The 14,615-nt window shown below is 43.6% G+C and overlaps 1 protein-coding gene across 5 annotated transcripts in view; it reads left to right on the top strand.

The window, feature by feature from the left end:
• Positions 1-14,615, top strand: part of FANCA (FA complementation group A) — a 37,652-nt gene that overhangs the window by 3,486 nt on the left and 19,551 nt on the right. For 4 of the 5 annotated variants that reach the window (XM_072872682.1, XM_072872683.1, XM_072872684.1 and 1 more), the window contains exons 6-20: positions 1,820-1,893; positions 3,025-3,137; positions 3,887-3,969; positions 4,422-4,455; positions 6,952-7,018; positions 7,594-7,706; positions 8,667-8,743; positions 9,233-9,374; positions 9,949-10,082; positions 11,080-11,190; positions 11,601-11,696; positions 11,794-11,853; positions 13,321-13,409; positions 13,823-13,883; positions 13,981-14,030. In XM_072872682.1, coding sequence (XP_072728783.1) covers positions 1,820-1,893; positions 3,025-3,137; positions 3,887-3,969; positions 4,422-4,455; positions 6,952-7,018; positions 7,594-7,706; positions 8,667-8,743; positions 9,233-9,374; positions 9,949-10,082; positions 11,080-11,190; positions 11,601-11,696; positions 11,794-11,853; positions 13,321-13,409; positions 13,823-13,883; positions 13,981-14,030 — 1,304 coding nt within the window. The remainder of the gene's footprint in view (positions 1-1,819; positions 1,894-3,024; positions 3,138-3,886; positions 3,970-4,421; positions 4,456-6,951; positions 7,019-7,593; positions 7,707-8,666; positions 8,744-9,232; positions 9,375-9,948; positions 10,083-11,079; positions 11,191-11,600; positions 11,697-11,793; positions 11,854-13,320; positions 13,410-13,822; positions 13,884-13,980; positions 14,031-14,615) is intronic. The other variant, XM_072872685.1, reaches the window with a different exon arrangement.

Below are 14,615 nucleotides of genomic sequence, written 5' to 3'. Positions count from 1 at the left end.
TTATTAAAATTGCGTGGCCACTTCTGAGAAACTACCACAAAGGAGAGTTGACAGCATCTTGGTGATCAAGCGTTGGTTTTTAGGGAGCTAGGCGAGCAGCACTCTTGCCTCTCCGAAGGAGACGTTTATCTGCTTCCATTTGTACTTGGCACGGCTGGTCCTCACTGGGAACCAGCTAGGAAGGGGATGATAATACAGTGCCTGGAGTTACAGCATGGTAATGGGATTAAACTCCTCTGAGCTGACACCGCAGTTAATAGAAGCTTTGGGGGTATCGTTTTCTTTCCTATTTAGCTTTGCTGCCTTACTGTTATCAATTAAGTACGCTAATAACCGCCCATCAGTTGGTGCATAGGTTTGATGTCTGGGCTAAGCAATCCAGATGGATTAACCAGGCAGTGCCGAAGCTCCCAGCTGGCTGTGGGGTGGCACGGTCCCAGAAGTCCTTTGTGCTTTGCGAGCAATATTCAGTGCGTCTTTGGCATTCTCGTTCTCTGCTCTGTTTACCTGGGAATGGTGATAAGCCTAAGTGAGTTCACGTAGTAAATGGCTTGAGAGAAATACGATAACAGATAACAGGTCGCATTGCTTCACAAATGTGTTGTCCTGATTTCATTTGGGTGGTTTGTTTTCTTAAGATAAGTGATGCTCTAAGTGGAGTGAAGGACTTTTTGTGAGCGGAACAGTTTTGGTTGCTTGCTGCTCTGGTGGGAAAGAAGGAAGAGGCTGATCTGCCAGGATAAAGAGACGTGTTCTAGTCTCAAATATCCGATCCTGGGCTGAAAATAGAATACTGTGTATTTTGTAGGCTGATTAAGATCTCCTTGTTCCCAGGTAGACAGGGAGATCAAGTGCTGCTGTGTAATTGAGATTGTTACAGTAAAGAATTAGGTTGTCGAAGACAAAGTATGTGGGTGAGTCTAGGGTCATGCTGAGAAGCAGCTGCTAGCTGCTGCAGGAAGCTTGTGGGGCTTTTCTTTTGAATGGCTTGCGTGCCCAAGACTCCCAAGTACCTCTTCCTTCACAAGGTGTGAAGATTTAGTTTCTGGCTTGGCGTGCTTTTGTATGGAGGCTGGAATGAGCAGAGGTTGCTGCTGCACCTTTTTCCCTGCCAGGTGCACCCTGGAGTCCCAGTTTTGCTGGCACAGGACACGCTGTTCCAGGCGGGAGCTGGAAGGGATGTTGCAGGGAGCCACAATGGGTGGCGGTTTCATCCGCACAGAAGCGATGCCTAGCGCTGATTTTGCCGACAGCGAGCCTGGCGTTTAGGAGCAGGACTGCCCGCGTGGTGTTGGTTTTTCCTCTGTGTCCATCGGCCTCTCGGCTCATACGGTTGCAGTGTCTCTTTCTGTAGTCTCCTATTGGGAAATGGGTTTGAGAGCAGCAAACTCACTTCACAGAGACTAATAAACAGTTAAGAGGCTAAGTGATAATTCTCTAATCTGTTTCTGGATCTGAATTAACAAAATATGAACCTTTTGGTGTTACGTGCTTTCTGGGATATCCACTGCTCCTTTGAATATGCAGCATCAGCATTATTCCAGAGCGACAAAGATGGATGTATTTATTACTTGACCATGAAAATTTACAATGATGATGCATCTACAACCCTAAGCCATTCAAAATTTGTAGGAAGGAAAAATCAAATCTAATCTTTCCTCATCTGCTATTTCCTCTGTTGTAACTTTTAAATTTTAATAAGTTCTGGATAGTTTGAATAACCATAATTTAGTTTTATTTTTTAGATGTAGTTTATGTTAGCCAGTGTTAATGTTAACTGCAAAATGCAGACTACGACCTAATTGTGACATCTCGTTAGGACCCTCCAGTGCTGGAAGCTGTGTGGCACCTGCACAGAGCCGACATCGTTGGACTGGGAGAGCTGCTGGAGAGGTGAGCAGAGGTTTATAGGTTTGCAGATGTATTTAATCTCTCAAAGCCTATTGAAATGTAATCGGGGATTAGTCATGAGTATTCTGGACTAAGAATATAGTCAGATGCTGGCAAGTGATCAGATTAGGAGGATTGAAGAAGTTACCCTGGGTTTGAGAGGTTACTCTGGGTTAATTAGCGCAGTTTAAGGTGCGGTGGCTTTTAGGTTGTCTGCTGGCTGACAAATCAGTTGCAGCGTGAAGAGAAAGAGTTGGGTGAGAACCGCCACTGCAGACCGTCCTAGGTGATGTTTTATCTCCCGCTCTGTTTCACTGGCGCAGATGGCTGCGTGTGGGTGGCTACCACACAGTGTGGGAAAGGACTCGCCAACCCAGCTCCTTCACTTCATCTGGCCGTGCCTCCAGGGCTGCTTTGGAAACTCATTTAGCCCCTAAAAATTCATGCTGGTCTTGCCGAGAAGTCTTGCTTTGCAGAAGCTGTGTGCTTCTCTCTTCACAAAACCTTACAGTTCAGCAAGGTTTGGCAGAGTTAATCTCCAGAAATAGTTATTCTAAGAATTGATTATTATTATTATTTTATTTTTTTCCCCCAATACAGAGCTAAGAACTAAAACCAGTTATCCTTTGTGAAGTTCAGGTTGTTTTCTTATGGTTTCAAAGGAACGTTACAGTGATCGTTTAGGCTTTTGATATTGGTTTACTTGTCTGTTAGTGGGATAGGAAAAAAAGCCTTCAGTGCCCACTGTACTTCAAATTTAAGGAAACCAAAGGGCTAGATAGAGAGCTTGATTCTTTTTTTTTTTTTAAGCATTTTTATCCAAGTATCTCAGAAATAAGAATGAAAGTCTTCTAGCAGAACTTTTTAAATGGAAATACTTTAATGTCAGAGATGAGGAAATACTTGAACACACAACTTCACATGTATTTTTTCCTGGATATGTTTGCTGTGGAATCTTTCTATAAAGCAAATAAAGCTCTTGCTGGTCCAAATTAAAGAAATGAACTGCCACATATAGGGCTGAGTCCCACCACAGATGGTTCTTTCCTGAGTCCAGGAGGACGGTGGAGCAAAAACCCAAGCCTTACAAAGAGTAGGAGGGATTGAATTGAATGTGGTTTTGTTTGTTCTCAGCAACCCGGCAGCCCCTGCTGTGGTGGAGTGGCTGTGCAGCAGCCTTTGTGGCCTCTGTGAGCAGGCGGAGGAGCCCTCCGGGGATGCGGAGCTTGCTGGGCGCGTTCTCTCAGGCAAGGCACTCAACTGGGCGCTGGCGGAGCAGGGCCAGGCTGCTGGGCTGCACGAGTCCCAAGCTTGGAGGTGTGAGAACAGAGGCCTCGCTTTGCATTTTCTGATGTCATTTCAGTGAGGGGGAATATGTTGGTGAATTTCGCAATTTTAGTGAATTTTATATTTGGTGAATTTCGCAATTGTTTCCCCTTAAAGGATAATTAGTTTGAATTTCTGTGTCCCTTTGAGTTATAGTATCACAAGGAAGTCTGGTTGCAAGGTGTGTGGGGCCGGGGATGATATATTGAGAGTGTGACACTCCTGCAAAGTGGCCAAGATACTTTGGACCAGATATATTTAACAGTTCCATTCTCCCCTTGTCACTTTCTATTATTTGTTTTGTGGCTTTGTTTAGAAAAAAATCACTACACAATTTGATTGAAGAGCTGTAGTCAGACCTTTGGACCAGTGCAGTTGGTCAGGTACAACCCACGTGAGTTCTGCAGTGGTAATGGAGCACAAGACCTGTAAATTCTTTACTCTTTGTAATCCTTTAAGTTTCTGTGCTCCTTGCCATCCATTGTTCTAGGTCCTTTTGCCTGGGAGTAATTTTACTCCCAGGAAAATAAATGAATCCTGCTGACTGCTGTGTAGTGAATGAGGCTTTTCAGACACTCGTCCTATTGGGAGACCGAGATGGGGAGGCGAAAGAGCAAGTGATCTTTATTGAAAGGGGATGCTGAAACACTAATTCCTCCTTGATTTGCAGACTTTGCGATCGTGTTGCTTCAGAATGGCTTTCAGCAAACTTCGCAGCTGGGAAGGAAGTTGGAATTCAAAAAAGTCCCCTATGTAAGGACAAAATGAACCTATTTACAAACGGTTATTTAAAGTAGCAGCCCCATTGTGCCTTGCTGAGTACAAATAAATCAGCTTAGAGCAACAAAGAAAGGGTGGCGGTCCAGGTGCTGGAGTGGGTGAGGCGGAAATGGTGACACCAGAACAAAGACTTTTTTTTTTAATAGAGAATTTCTCCAAGGTGAGGTGTCAAGGGGTTTTGTAAGCTTCCTTGGCTTCACCTTGATTGCTCTTTTTTCCATTAGAATGTGAGGCATGGAATCCTGGTAAGCATGGGAAATGCCTGCCCTTCTGTCTATTGTGTCTGTTCTACCATAAAGCCTGAGGTGAAAGTTAAGCTTTAAATTAAGAGGGACAAAACTCTTTCTTTGAGTCAATTTACTTTTCTGCATATAACTGTAGCTCTCTTAAACTCTAAATGGTCTTCATTTGTCCATTTTGAACAGATCTGCCATGGTGTTTTACAAAGGATGTTGACATGTAAGTGTTTTTGCAACTCCTAGCTCTGTGCCCTCACTGCTGTTTGCTAGACTTACGCTCCCTGTTCATTGCTAAATCTCCAAGGAGAAATCCTTTGCCTGGGATGCTTTTCCTCTGTTGGGCATAATAATGATGTTACTGATTTTACATGCCTGTGTTTTTCCCTTTTGTTCTTGTAAAGTGAGCGTCTTCTAACACTGCGGATAATTTCTTGCCTTTTATGCTAGTTCACTTTGATGCTCCCAGCTGCAACATCAGGTTGATACCTGAGCTGATTTTTAGCAAGTGTGATTGGAAGCAATCCAATCTGTTGTAGCGCGGACGTTAAGCTAGAATTTTTTTCTGCTTAGTAAATTAAACTTTGAATTTGCAAAGTTATGTGCAAGTAAGCTATTTTGCTGGTCGCGGTTTGGATTTGGAGTGATGTTTTGTGAAATCTAATTTTTTTTTTTAATGCTGAGCAAAGAGGTCTAATGTACATGTGTAGCCTTTAAATGGCCAGTCTTCGAGCACGTTGTCCATGGGACAGTTCCTGTTTTGGCCTGGGCAGTCCTGATGTTGCTGCTGAGAGCTCAAGCGTAGTAGTGCTTGCCTTGCGTTGCAAATCCTGATGCAGAAAGCCTAAACGCACGTGAGGGTTATTTTTGTCTTGTGTCACAGATGATCTTCACGGTAAGTTGCTGTATCTGCTGTACAGTGGAGGAAGCGCTCGCTTACACCTCCTCACGTTCACTTACACGTCCTCACATTCGCTTACACCTCCTCGCGTTCACTCACACGTCCTCACGTGCCCTACGCCAGTGTATTAGTATAATCTGACTGTGCAGCTGCTGTTACTTTCCCGTCTCCTTAGTGACAGCACTTTAGCGCTTTTCTCGCTGGCACGTTTCAGCAATGTGCTCAGTGCTGCTGCAGAGGTTAGTGTTTTTTTTGTCTGCTATAAGATGACTGAAAACCAGGACACAACACCAGGCCTGCTCCCTCCCTTCTGCATCTCTCCCCGTGGGCGCTGCCAGCCGGAGCCCTTGCCCCATGTCTCGCAGGGAGCGTGGCCTGTAGGCAGAGGTGCCTCACAGACCTTGCGGAGTGCTTCTAAAAAGGGAAAGCTGTAGGAGAAGTGCTTTATTATTTAATATGTATGAGTCCCATCTCAGGTGGCCCTTTAACAGTGTTGGCACTTGAAAAATAACCCTTATAAACACATTACTAGGGGGATTTTGGAGGAAGAGAAGCAGGCTGCTGGCAGTCACAGAGTCTGCTAACCTGCTCTTCATTTGACCTTCACGTTTGTGTAGCCTGCGCTGCCACTGACTGACTTGCAGTCTGTGTGCCTGAAAATGTATTAAACGAGATTTATACGAGATATTTTTGTTATCTTATACTTTTGGGTCACCTTTGAGGGGTTTCGCTCAACTAATCAGCTGCTTTGAAGAATGTTAGGATTCTTTGTGTAAAATAATTCACTCCTAACGAAGACCTTCACAGGAGGAGAAGGACAGGCTGAGAGTAGCATGGGAGCACTGTGCTTCATAGTAATGATCTTGCTGTCTTGAACTCCTGTGCCCAAGGATAAGTAGAGTTTATCTCCTTTTCTCTATTCTCCCCTACTTAACCTTAAAGTATTCCTCAGCAGGGGAGGAGAGTATTACATATTATCACCGTGGACTGCCTTAGGAAAGGCATGTGAGGGACGCCTCTTCGCTGCTCCAGCTCAGTAAATTTCCTTTTCAGGGTGCTTCACTGACTGATCCTAATACACAAAAAACTTTTAACTGTTAAAAGAGGAGACTTTTAAAGGTAGGATGGGACAAGAAACAGGAAAAACTGCTGCTGCAGCAGGCTGGAAAGCAAAGGGTCTCTCAGCGTGTGGGCTCTGAGTGGCGTAGGCTGATGGTCAAGGCAATGTGCTGTGCAAGCTGCCAACCTGTTTGACCTCTACCAGTCCTTTTGGGGCAGATCTAGCTTTTGAAGGAATTTCTGCTAAGCAAATTTAACATGAAGTCCCACTGCTGTTACAAACGTGTGGCACTCGCAGCAGCGTGCTGTTTGTTTGGTGAGGGCGGTTAAGACCGTTGTTTCCAGGGGTTGTTAATTCAAAGCCTGCTTGTGCAAATCCCTGCCTCCAGACAGACTTTTCTCTCCTGCAGCTTTGCAGTGTTCACGCTTGCAGATGCACTGCACAATTAGGATTGGGCTTGGAAATTAAATACTAATTTATGTGCATTTTTAGATGGCTTAATTATTAGCACATTCTTGGGAATGCTTTTAAATTGGTTCAAGGTTAGTGTTATTAGTCTTTGAGTCTCTGTCACTTTTGAAAAAAAATCGTAAGAATTTAATGCTGGTGAATGGCTTCTACACATTTCCCTAATGGGGTCACCTTCCTAAAGGTGCACGAATTGCTTGTTCCAGTTAGTTCCTGTGTTGTTGAGTGTCACAGCTCCTTCCATTTCCATTCCTCTCATTGTGTTTTTGTGTCTCTACTTTGGGGTACAGGGGTGCTTGATGCTGTTGGTAAAGAGAAGCAGGAAGATGTTTCAACGCTGCAAGCTGTGAGGTTTTGGTAAGAAATGCTGTTCCCCTGAATAATGTCAGGAGAAGGTTTTTATCCACTGTTAGCTTGTTATTGAATTAGGGGGAATGCTCCCCACCCCGTGCTACTTCTGTTTAGTATTCTCCTCTCTAATAAAATATGTGCAAGTAAAAAAGCATGTACAAAGATAAGCGTCAGGTGGGAAAGGGTGTTCTGGCAGTGTTGGAACCAATCTCGGAGCCCCCTCTTGCCATGTAGCGAGTTTCTCCTGTCAAGTTTTCTCTGCTTCTGAGCAGAAACACCTGGAAGGTGCCATCGTCTTCTCCTCTAATTCCTGCTTCCAAACCCGTTTTGTCTAACAACTTTGTACATGTCAAGCCAGTCCTGTCCTGTGCAGGGGTATACATTTGACTCGAGTTTGTAAATCTGATGGCTATGTAATATTGAGTAACCGATAGATTTTGAAAAATACATACAAAAAAGTATGTATCTCTGGCAATTTGATAGGAGAGATGTAGAAGAAAAATGAGTCATTCGCCCTAATCAGCACCTGGTTGATCATACTTCCTGTGTATTGTTTCTGAATGTTTCCTTGTCATTTGTAGGCTGAATGTGTTCAGTGTGTCACTTTATAAAAGTGCGGTTCATCCGGATTCCTTGCAGCAGTTTTTTAGACACACCCTGACCGAGGTTCTTACCTACAACCCGTTGTTGAAAGGTAGGAATAGGCGGGGAGGAGTGAGTGTCTCCAGGGTGTGCTACTGTGGTGTGTCCCCAGCTCCATCCCGCCCAGGCCTCGCTGAATGGAGTCCAGCCTGGAGGACCCAGAGCCAGAGAAGCTGCCTGACTCCCTTGCTCTTTCCCCGGGGCAATCTAAGTGCCAGATCAGACAAAAAAAAAAAATTCATCTGGGCTTTAGAGGGCTGTAGTTCAGGAGAAAACTAGGTGGAAAATCAGTGCCTTCAAACAGAGCTTCAGCCAGTGACTCGTGAAAGGGTATTTGGAGTAATGTCTAATAGCAGCCTTTCCAGAGCAGACATGGGAGAGCTCTGGCCTCTGGGAGTAGTTCTGGCCAAAGGAGAAACCGAGTGGGAGAGGTGGTGCTGCAGAGAGTGCTTGGGGCTAAAACAGTCTGGTCCCTGTGTGTGTTTGGGTTTAGGCACAAGGCATGGCCTTCCTCTGCTGACTGGGTGTTTCTTTTGGTAGAGGAGAGGTAAAGGCAGGAAGGCTTCTAATCCATGATTGGTAATTGTGAAGCTTGATGTTTTTAGGAAGAAATATGTTTGGGCTACAAAATTTCTGGTAAAATCACTTTGAGCTATGATCTAGGGTTGCCTACCTGTTGTGTGGGAGAGCTGTGTCATTGCTGGCTTCCAGCTGAAAGAGGTGATTGAGGAAAAAGACAACTCCTTGCTGGTTCTCTGTGCATGTGTTATGTTGGCCTACGAATGTGCGATCTCAAAACAGCTTTGAGATGACAGCGCTGTAGTGAAATGGCATGGTCCTTGTTGCCACAGTTCGTGTTCCAAAGGCGAATGAGAGAGAAAAGATTTCAGCAGACAGTTTTTAATGTATCTGGCTGTTAAAGCCAAAGGAAATCTTGTGTGGTTAAGTATGTATTTTGGGTGTATTTTAAAATCTATTGCTGAAGAGTAAACTTTTCTTTTTCTGGGTACAGTGTCTGATGCCATCCATATGCAGAAAGAGTGGAGCTTTACAAGAACTTGTTCACTGCTCACGACCTTGTATCGCAAAGTATGTCTTCCTGGTTTCACAAAGAGAACTTTACTATGTTGGGTTTATATTCATTGAAATATCTGAAATGAGATTATTTAAAAATAGTGCGTTCCAGTCGGAGAATCTGAACCAGCTGCCAGGAATTGTAGGCAGTATGAAGCGTGAAGAAAACGTACTGCTTTTGTGCAGGTAGCACTTTTGAAGAAAAAGGGACTTTTGTGCAAAGCTCTTAATGAGAACAAAGATAATAATTGAAGATGTGACTTTCTGCTGTTACAGAATATGACATGACTTCTGAAAGAATCGGAGTATTACTGTTTATTTTAGCCAATGCTGGTTCCAAGCCAGCATGATATCTGGCCCTGGGAAACTGATGCAAAAGATGTACGCAGGATAGCTCTTTCCAAAGTCACGCAAAAGACATCTGCATGTTAATCTTGACAGTGCATTTCACTCTTACGGGTGGCTGCATGTCATAGCTAAAATGAATTGCTATCACTCTTCCAGCTGTTTGTGGCATTCAGTGCAAAGGAGTTGATCTGCCAGCTGCAGCAAGTCCTGGAGACTCGCGAAGTGAACTGGCAGCATGTCCTCTCCTGTGTTTCCACGCTGGTAGTCTGTCAGGCTGAGGCCGAGCAGCTGTTCAAAGGTGAGTAGGTATTGGCAAACCTGCAAGCTAGTGGGTGCTTGTTGCTTCTCAGGTACTGCAGGGGGAAACCACGCCGACTGGTGTAGCAGCACAGTCGTCCATAGTTGCTGTTTTGAGATTCCTGCATGGAAAAGAAGAGCAGAAAATTGCTTTTCTGTGCAGTCATTGCATGTCAGCGGCGACGTGAATACCAGGCCTTGTGCCTGACGCTTCTCAAATTAGGTGTGCAGCTAAGAGTGGTTATTTGATAATTACCTCCATTATTAATTGGAGTAGTGATTACTGAAGCCTAGTTCTTCTAGCTCACCTTTGCCAGCAGACCTTGTTTGTTAGAGTTTCTTACTGAATATCTCATTGCTGGACTCCCTGCCATTCTTGCAGGTTGAAATCCTAGAGTGTTTGACCGTTGAAAGTGCATGAAAAAATATAAGCGAGTCCCAAAGGTTCCCCAAGCCGCAATACAGATCCTTGTTTCTGTGGCAGATTTATCACAGATATTTGTCTTCATTTACTGTAGAAAATTACAGCCCAGTTGTCAAGAGCAAAGTCTGAGGTTATTGTTTTATGTTTCTAGATCTACTGAGCCATCTCCTGATAAAGGCCTTTGAGAATTATGATATGGAAAATATGATCACCGCATTCCTGATAGCTCGTCAGGCTGCTCTAGAGGGCCCTGCTGTGTTCATGCCTTACTCTGAATGGTTTAAGGTAAGACTAAATGAGGCCCGACTGGTAATCTTTGTTTTAAGTATGTGAGAAACCTGTGTGTAAGGAATGTTCTGCTGCACAGCAAAAGCCTAGTTTCAGACAAGACAGCCAGGAATTTGGGGGGGGGGGGGAAGAGTAACAAGTGATTGTGTTGGTGTTAGGCATGATTTAATATTTATTACTGCCTTCGTGTCTGCAAAGAATATATTTAGTTGGCTTTCTCTGGTCTTCCCTCCTTTCATCTTTTAAGTCCATCTTGCCTTCTGTAGTTATTTGTCAGGAATGCAGACACGTCATTCCTGTTATAATCATAATCTTGGATGTATTTCAGTATCTTGATAAGAACACTGTTGTTATTGCATAAGTTGTAGGTTATTGCAGATGAAGCATTCCTATTTCCTGGATGTTTGCATGCAGCTGTAATTGCTGTGTTTGACCTTATAGATAATTGGTTGTTAGCTTTTAGTTGTAAACATGTAGGTATTTTTGGTATGCAAATCTCCACATAATTTAAACCTCTAAATTCCTCTGTATGAGTTTGCAAATCTAAGCCCAGCCTTTGGTGATAGTGTTCAGGCTGTATCAAAAGGTAAACGAGTTATGTTCTGTATAGTCTCAGACTGGCTTATTTTCCTTATAATACCCAGATAAAGCTGTGTAGAAACTGGCAGATTTGTGGTTCCCTCATGAATTGCAATCCTTTGGTGCATTTTGGCGTTCCCTTGTTTAACTCTTCTGAATGTTCTCATAGTAGCATATCAGAATGAACTTTGAGCATGACATGGCAGGCTTTCTGGAAACTGGACAAAGAAACTCAAATAAAACTTCCGTAGAGACTTCTAGAAACTTTCTCTGGAGACTTTTCTCCACAAAGATTCTCTAGACAGAAAGCAGATCTGTAGCGGATATCTGGGATTTGTGCACTGAGTTACGGCACTGCTGGGATGGGGATTCTCTCCACGCTGAAAGGCTGCGTTCTGATTTTCCCCTGTTTCAGGCTTCCTTTGGGAATGCTGGTGGCCACCACGGGAGCAGTAAGAAAGCTCTGGTCTTCCTCTTTGAGTTCTTGTCAGAGCTGGTGCCCTTTGAAGCAGCGCCGTACTTGAAGGTGAGAAGATGCTGGTAGAGATGATTTTCTGAAGACGGATACAGAACTGCTCCAAAGTGAACATACTTGTGTCTTTGACTTGGTTCAGCATATATTAATGTTGTTACAGTAATCGCATTACTTCTGAGACTTTATTCAAAACCTTTTCTTCCTGAAATAAGTACGAGATTCTTTTATTTTCTTGACAAGAATGAGAATTGCTTTCATGGAGTTAAATTTAAGCACTTCAGTGATTTTGTTTGTCGTTGGGAAAAATTGCATGTCGGTTGCAATGAAAATGGCTTCTCTTAAAACAAGCAATAACATCTTCTTTGGGGAATATCTGAAGTAAATGACTGTAAACATTAACCAGAATTTTACACTAACTTCCTGTAAAAATGGCGAATCTTGTTGTGAATTTCATATTTCAGGTCCATATAATGTACCCGCCTTTTGTGCCAACGAAACATCGGTCTATTCTCTTGGAGTACATCACTCTGGCTAAAACCAGACTGGCCGACCTCAAGGTCAGTAAAAATTGTCTCTTTGAAAAGAATTCTTTCTGGATCTGTCACAATCCTAGCTGTGTTGTGACCATGTGCATCCCTCTGTAACCTCACACAGGTTGCTATAGAAGATATGGGACTCTATGAAGACTTGTCTTCCACAGATGAGTCTGTGCAGGTACTGGTGGTGTGTCTATAACAGTTTTTCTCATCAGTTGTGCCCCTTTTTCCTCTGGAAAAGAGCTTAGGTTATCCACCTGTCTGCCATTCCTACCAAGATTGAGCATACTGCCAAATCTTCTCCAGCTTTAAGACAGAGAGGTTAGTGGCCATAAATATGTAGACTCTCCCCAGATTTCATGAAAACTAGACGTACACAGGGAACAAACAGACTGCGATGAGTATTCCGTGATGAGGCTGCAGAAGAACTCAGCAATGAGCCAGCCAGCTACTGGCCAAGCAGAACCTACATTAGCCGTCCAGTCAGCACCTGTGGTTTGAAGCAGGAAAATGCTGGCCACCCCTTGTCCGTCCTGTGCTGTGGGGTATAGAGAGTAAATGGAAGGTTCTGTGGGGGAGGATTTAAGGGGCAGAGGGAGATCCAATGGTGTTGCATGGTGGGGGGATGTAAAGCATAGGTTTGCGGGAAATGGGGCTGCGTTAGCTCTGCCAGCTTGTTATAATGGTGACACTTCCCTCTATGGATTTGCTCCCGATGATTTGATCACATGGGAAAGCATTTTATATGTATCTTGATTCTTTTCAGTATAGCATGTCATCTGTTTGGTGTTGTATCAAAGTGTTCATGTTCAAAGGAGATTTGGGGAGGGAATCTACAGACTGCAGTTTCACACTGTGGTTCGTGATCAGTTTTGGGTAACAACAGTGATTGATAAGGAAGTATTTGGCTCCGTTGCTCTTTCTTATATTTTGGTCACAAGTATGGCAGACTAGGGGGCCTCATTTATACAGTCAGTCGACTAGGGTACATGAAATACAGGCTGGTGATGGGTGGTTGAATGTACTGCCTTGAAATCTAGTCCTGTGATGAACAGAAAGTCGTAAGTGAAGATTTCATTTACTTTCTTCCAAGTCTGAACTGTTTGTCCGTTGAGAAACTGGCCCAGGTTGTTGCAGTCTTAAGATGTCTTATGGCTCGAACCCGAGAAACCTGGGGCAGCAGTCCCTCTGCTTGGAGTGTAGGAACACGGGCTGGAAGCGAAGATTACGGGTCTTAATTCCAAGTGTACAAAGTAAAATAGAACAACAATAAAACAAACTCAGAAGAGAAAAGATATTGTCCCCATTGGGGACAATTGAATAAACAATGTGATGTTAAGCAGGAATATCTGCTGCAGTTGCTGTGGGAGGTGTGTACAGAACTACGCGGGCCTTTGGGCCGACCCAGAATGGCTGTTACAAATAACAGCCTTACCAAGGCAGGCTGATGGTTCAGGCCCGGTTTCTCCATCCTGCAGTTTTACTCTGCATATCAGGTAGTTCTTGTTATTCAATTGCATTCGTTCAGTCACTTCCCTTCACAGCACAGACAACTGTTACTAACCCTGAAAGAAAAGCGGGGAAGATTATTGTCATCCTCGATTTCTCACGACATCTTTCTCTCCTTTTTACTTGTGTGAGCCAGCCCCAGGGCCAGGCACTTCGTGATGTTGAAAAGGCCCTTCAGATATTTGAAAACACGAGGAAGATCCCAACATCTGTGATAGAAGCCAGGTACTGTCGGCTTTTCAACTGTTCTTGGTTTTAGCTATAATAATAATAAAAGCCAAGTCCAAACCAAAATAACAAAATGAGAAAAATTGAGGATGTGAGCAAAGGAGGTTTTGGGAAATTCTTCCTGTGTTATCCACTTCCTCAGCAGTCATCTAAATAGAGGCTGTTTGTGCAGAGAGTGAAAAGGCATATACACACCTGCAAGAGAAGTCCACAATTGTTATAATAAATAAAAACCCAAAGTTAGAGAAATGAGTAACTATTGGCTAATCCGAACTTGATTTGTCTGTGCTTATTCATGTTACCATGAATATTTCTTATTTGCAGGAGCCAAATTAATTATTGAGATAATGAGATGGCGCTTTGCAGCTTTGGCATTGTTAATATTTTGCTATATTTATTTTCTGTCTCAGTATTTTCAGGCGACCATATTACACTTCCTGGTTTCTTCCTGCTTTGCTCAGGCCACGTGTGGTTAGTATTTGTTTTTGGCTTTTTTTTGATCCTCCCAGTTAGATGTGTGTTTGCAGACGGGTAATTTGTGCCTAACCTGCCTGTTTTTCTGTTGCAGCTCCCTAGAACCCCAGATGTGCGCATGGCTTTTATAGATTCTTTAAAGAGGTATTGAGACATCTCAGTGTTATTTTCTGGGCTTCTGGACTTTCTCTTCAGAACATTTGACTTTACATCAGATTATCGGAGGCTTTGACACCTTGTTTACAAGTGTTGGCTAACCCTCCTGGCAGGGCTTCGTGGCCAGGCTTGTGGCTTGCAGGTTGCGGATGAGGTAGCTTATCTGTATAGGTGAATGTCTTCAGTTGTGTAATTAGTCCTCTAGCCACTCTAAAATCATTATCTAGAAGTCCCACACAGCCCTCTGACTGCAGGCTGGATATATTTTTATGCAAACTTTGGAGGATACTGCTGAATATAAAACTTCACCAGGAAGACGAGCCCCCTGTGCAAAGCTCTCCTCTCTTTGGGAGAGGATATGGGAGAGGGGGAAGGTGAAACTTAAATGTGTCTTAATGCTTCATGAGCTGTTCTTAAGGGACACCGGGATAATGTCCCAGGAGAACACAGCCCCTCTCAGAACTCAAGCTTGTCCTGTATGCATGTTTAAAAGTGCTTTTCTGCATTGCAGAAACAGCTTTATTTTAAATCCAGTAATTCCTCTGTAACCTGTTGTGAAGAAAAAAATGTTCG

Source organism: Ciconia boyciana, chromosome 9 (assembly GCF_034638445.1).
Source record: "Ciconia boyciana chromosome 9, ASM3463844v1, whole genome shotgun sequence".
Taxonomy (NCBI): Eukaryota; Metazoa; Chordata; class Aves; order Ciconiiformes; family Ciconiidae; genus Ciconia; species Ciconia boyciana.
Note: the sequence above shows the minus strand (reverse complement) of the source record. Positions and strands in the feature narration are given on the sequence as shown.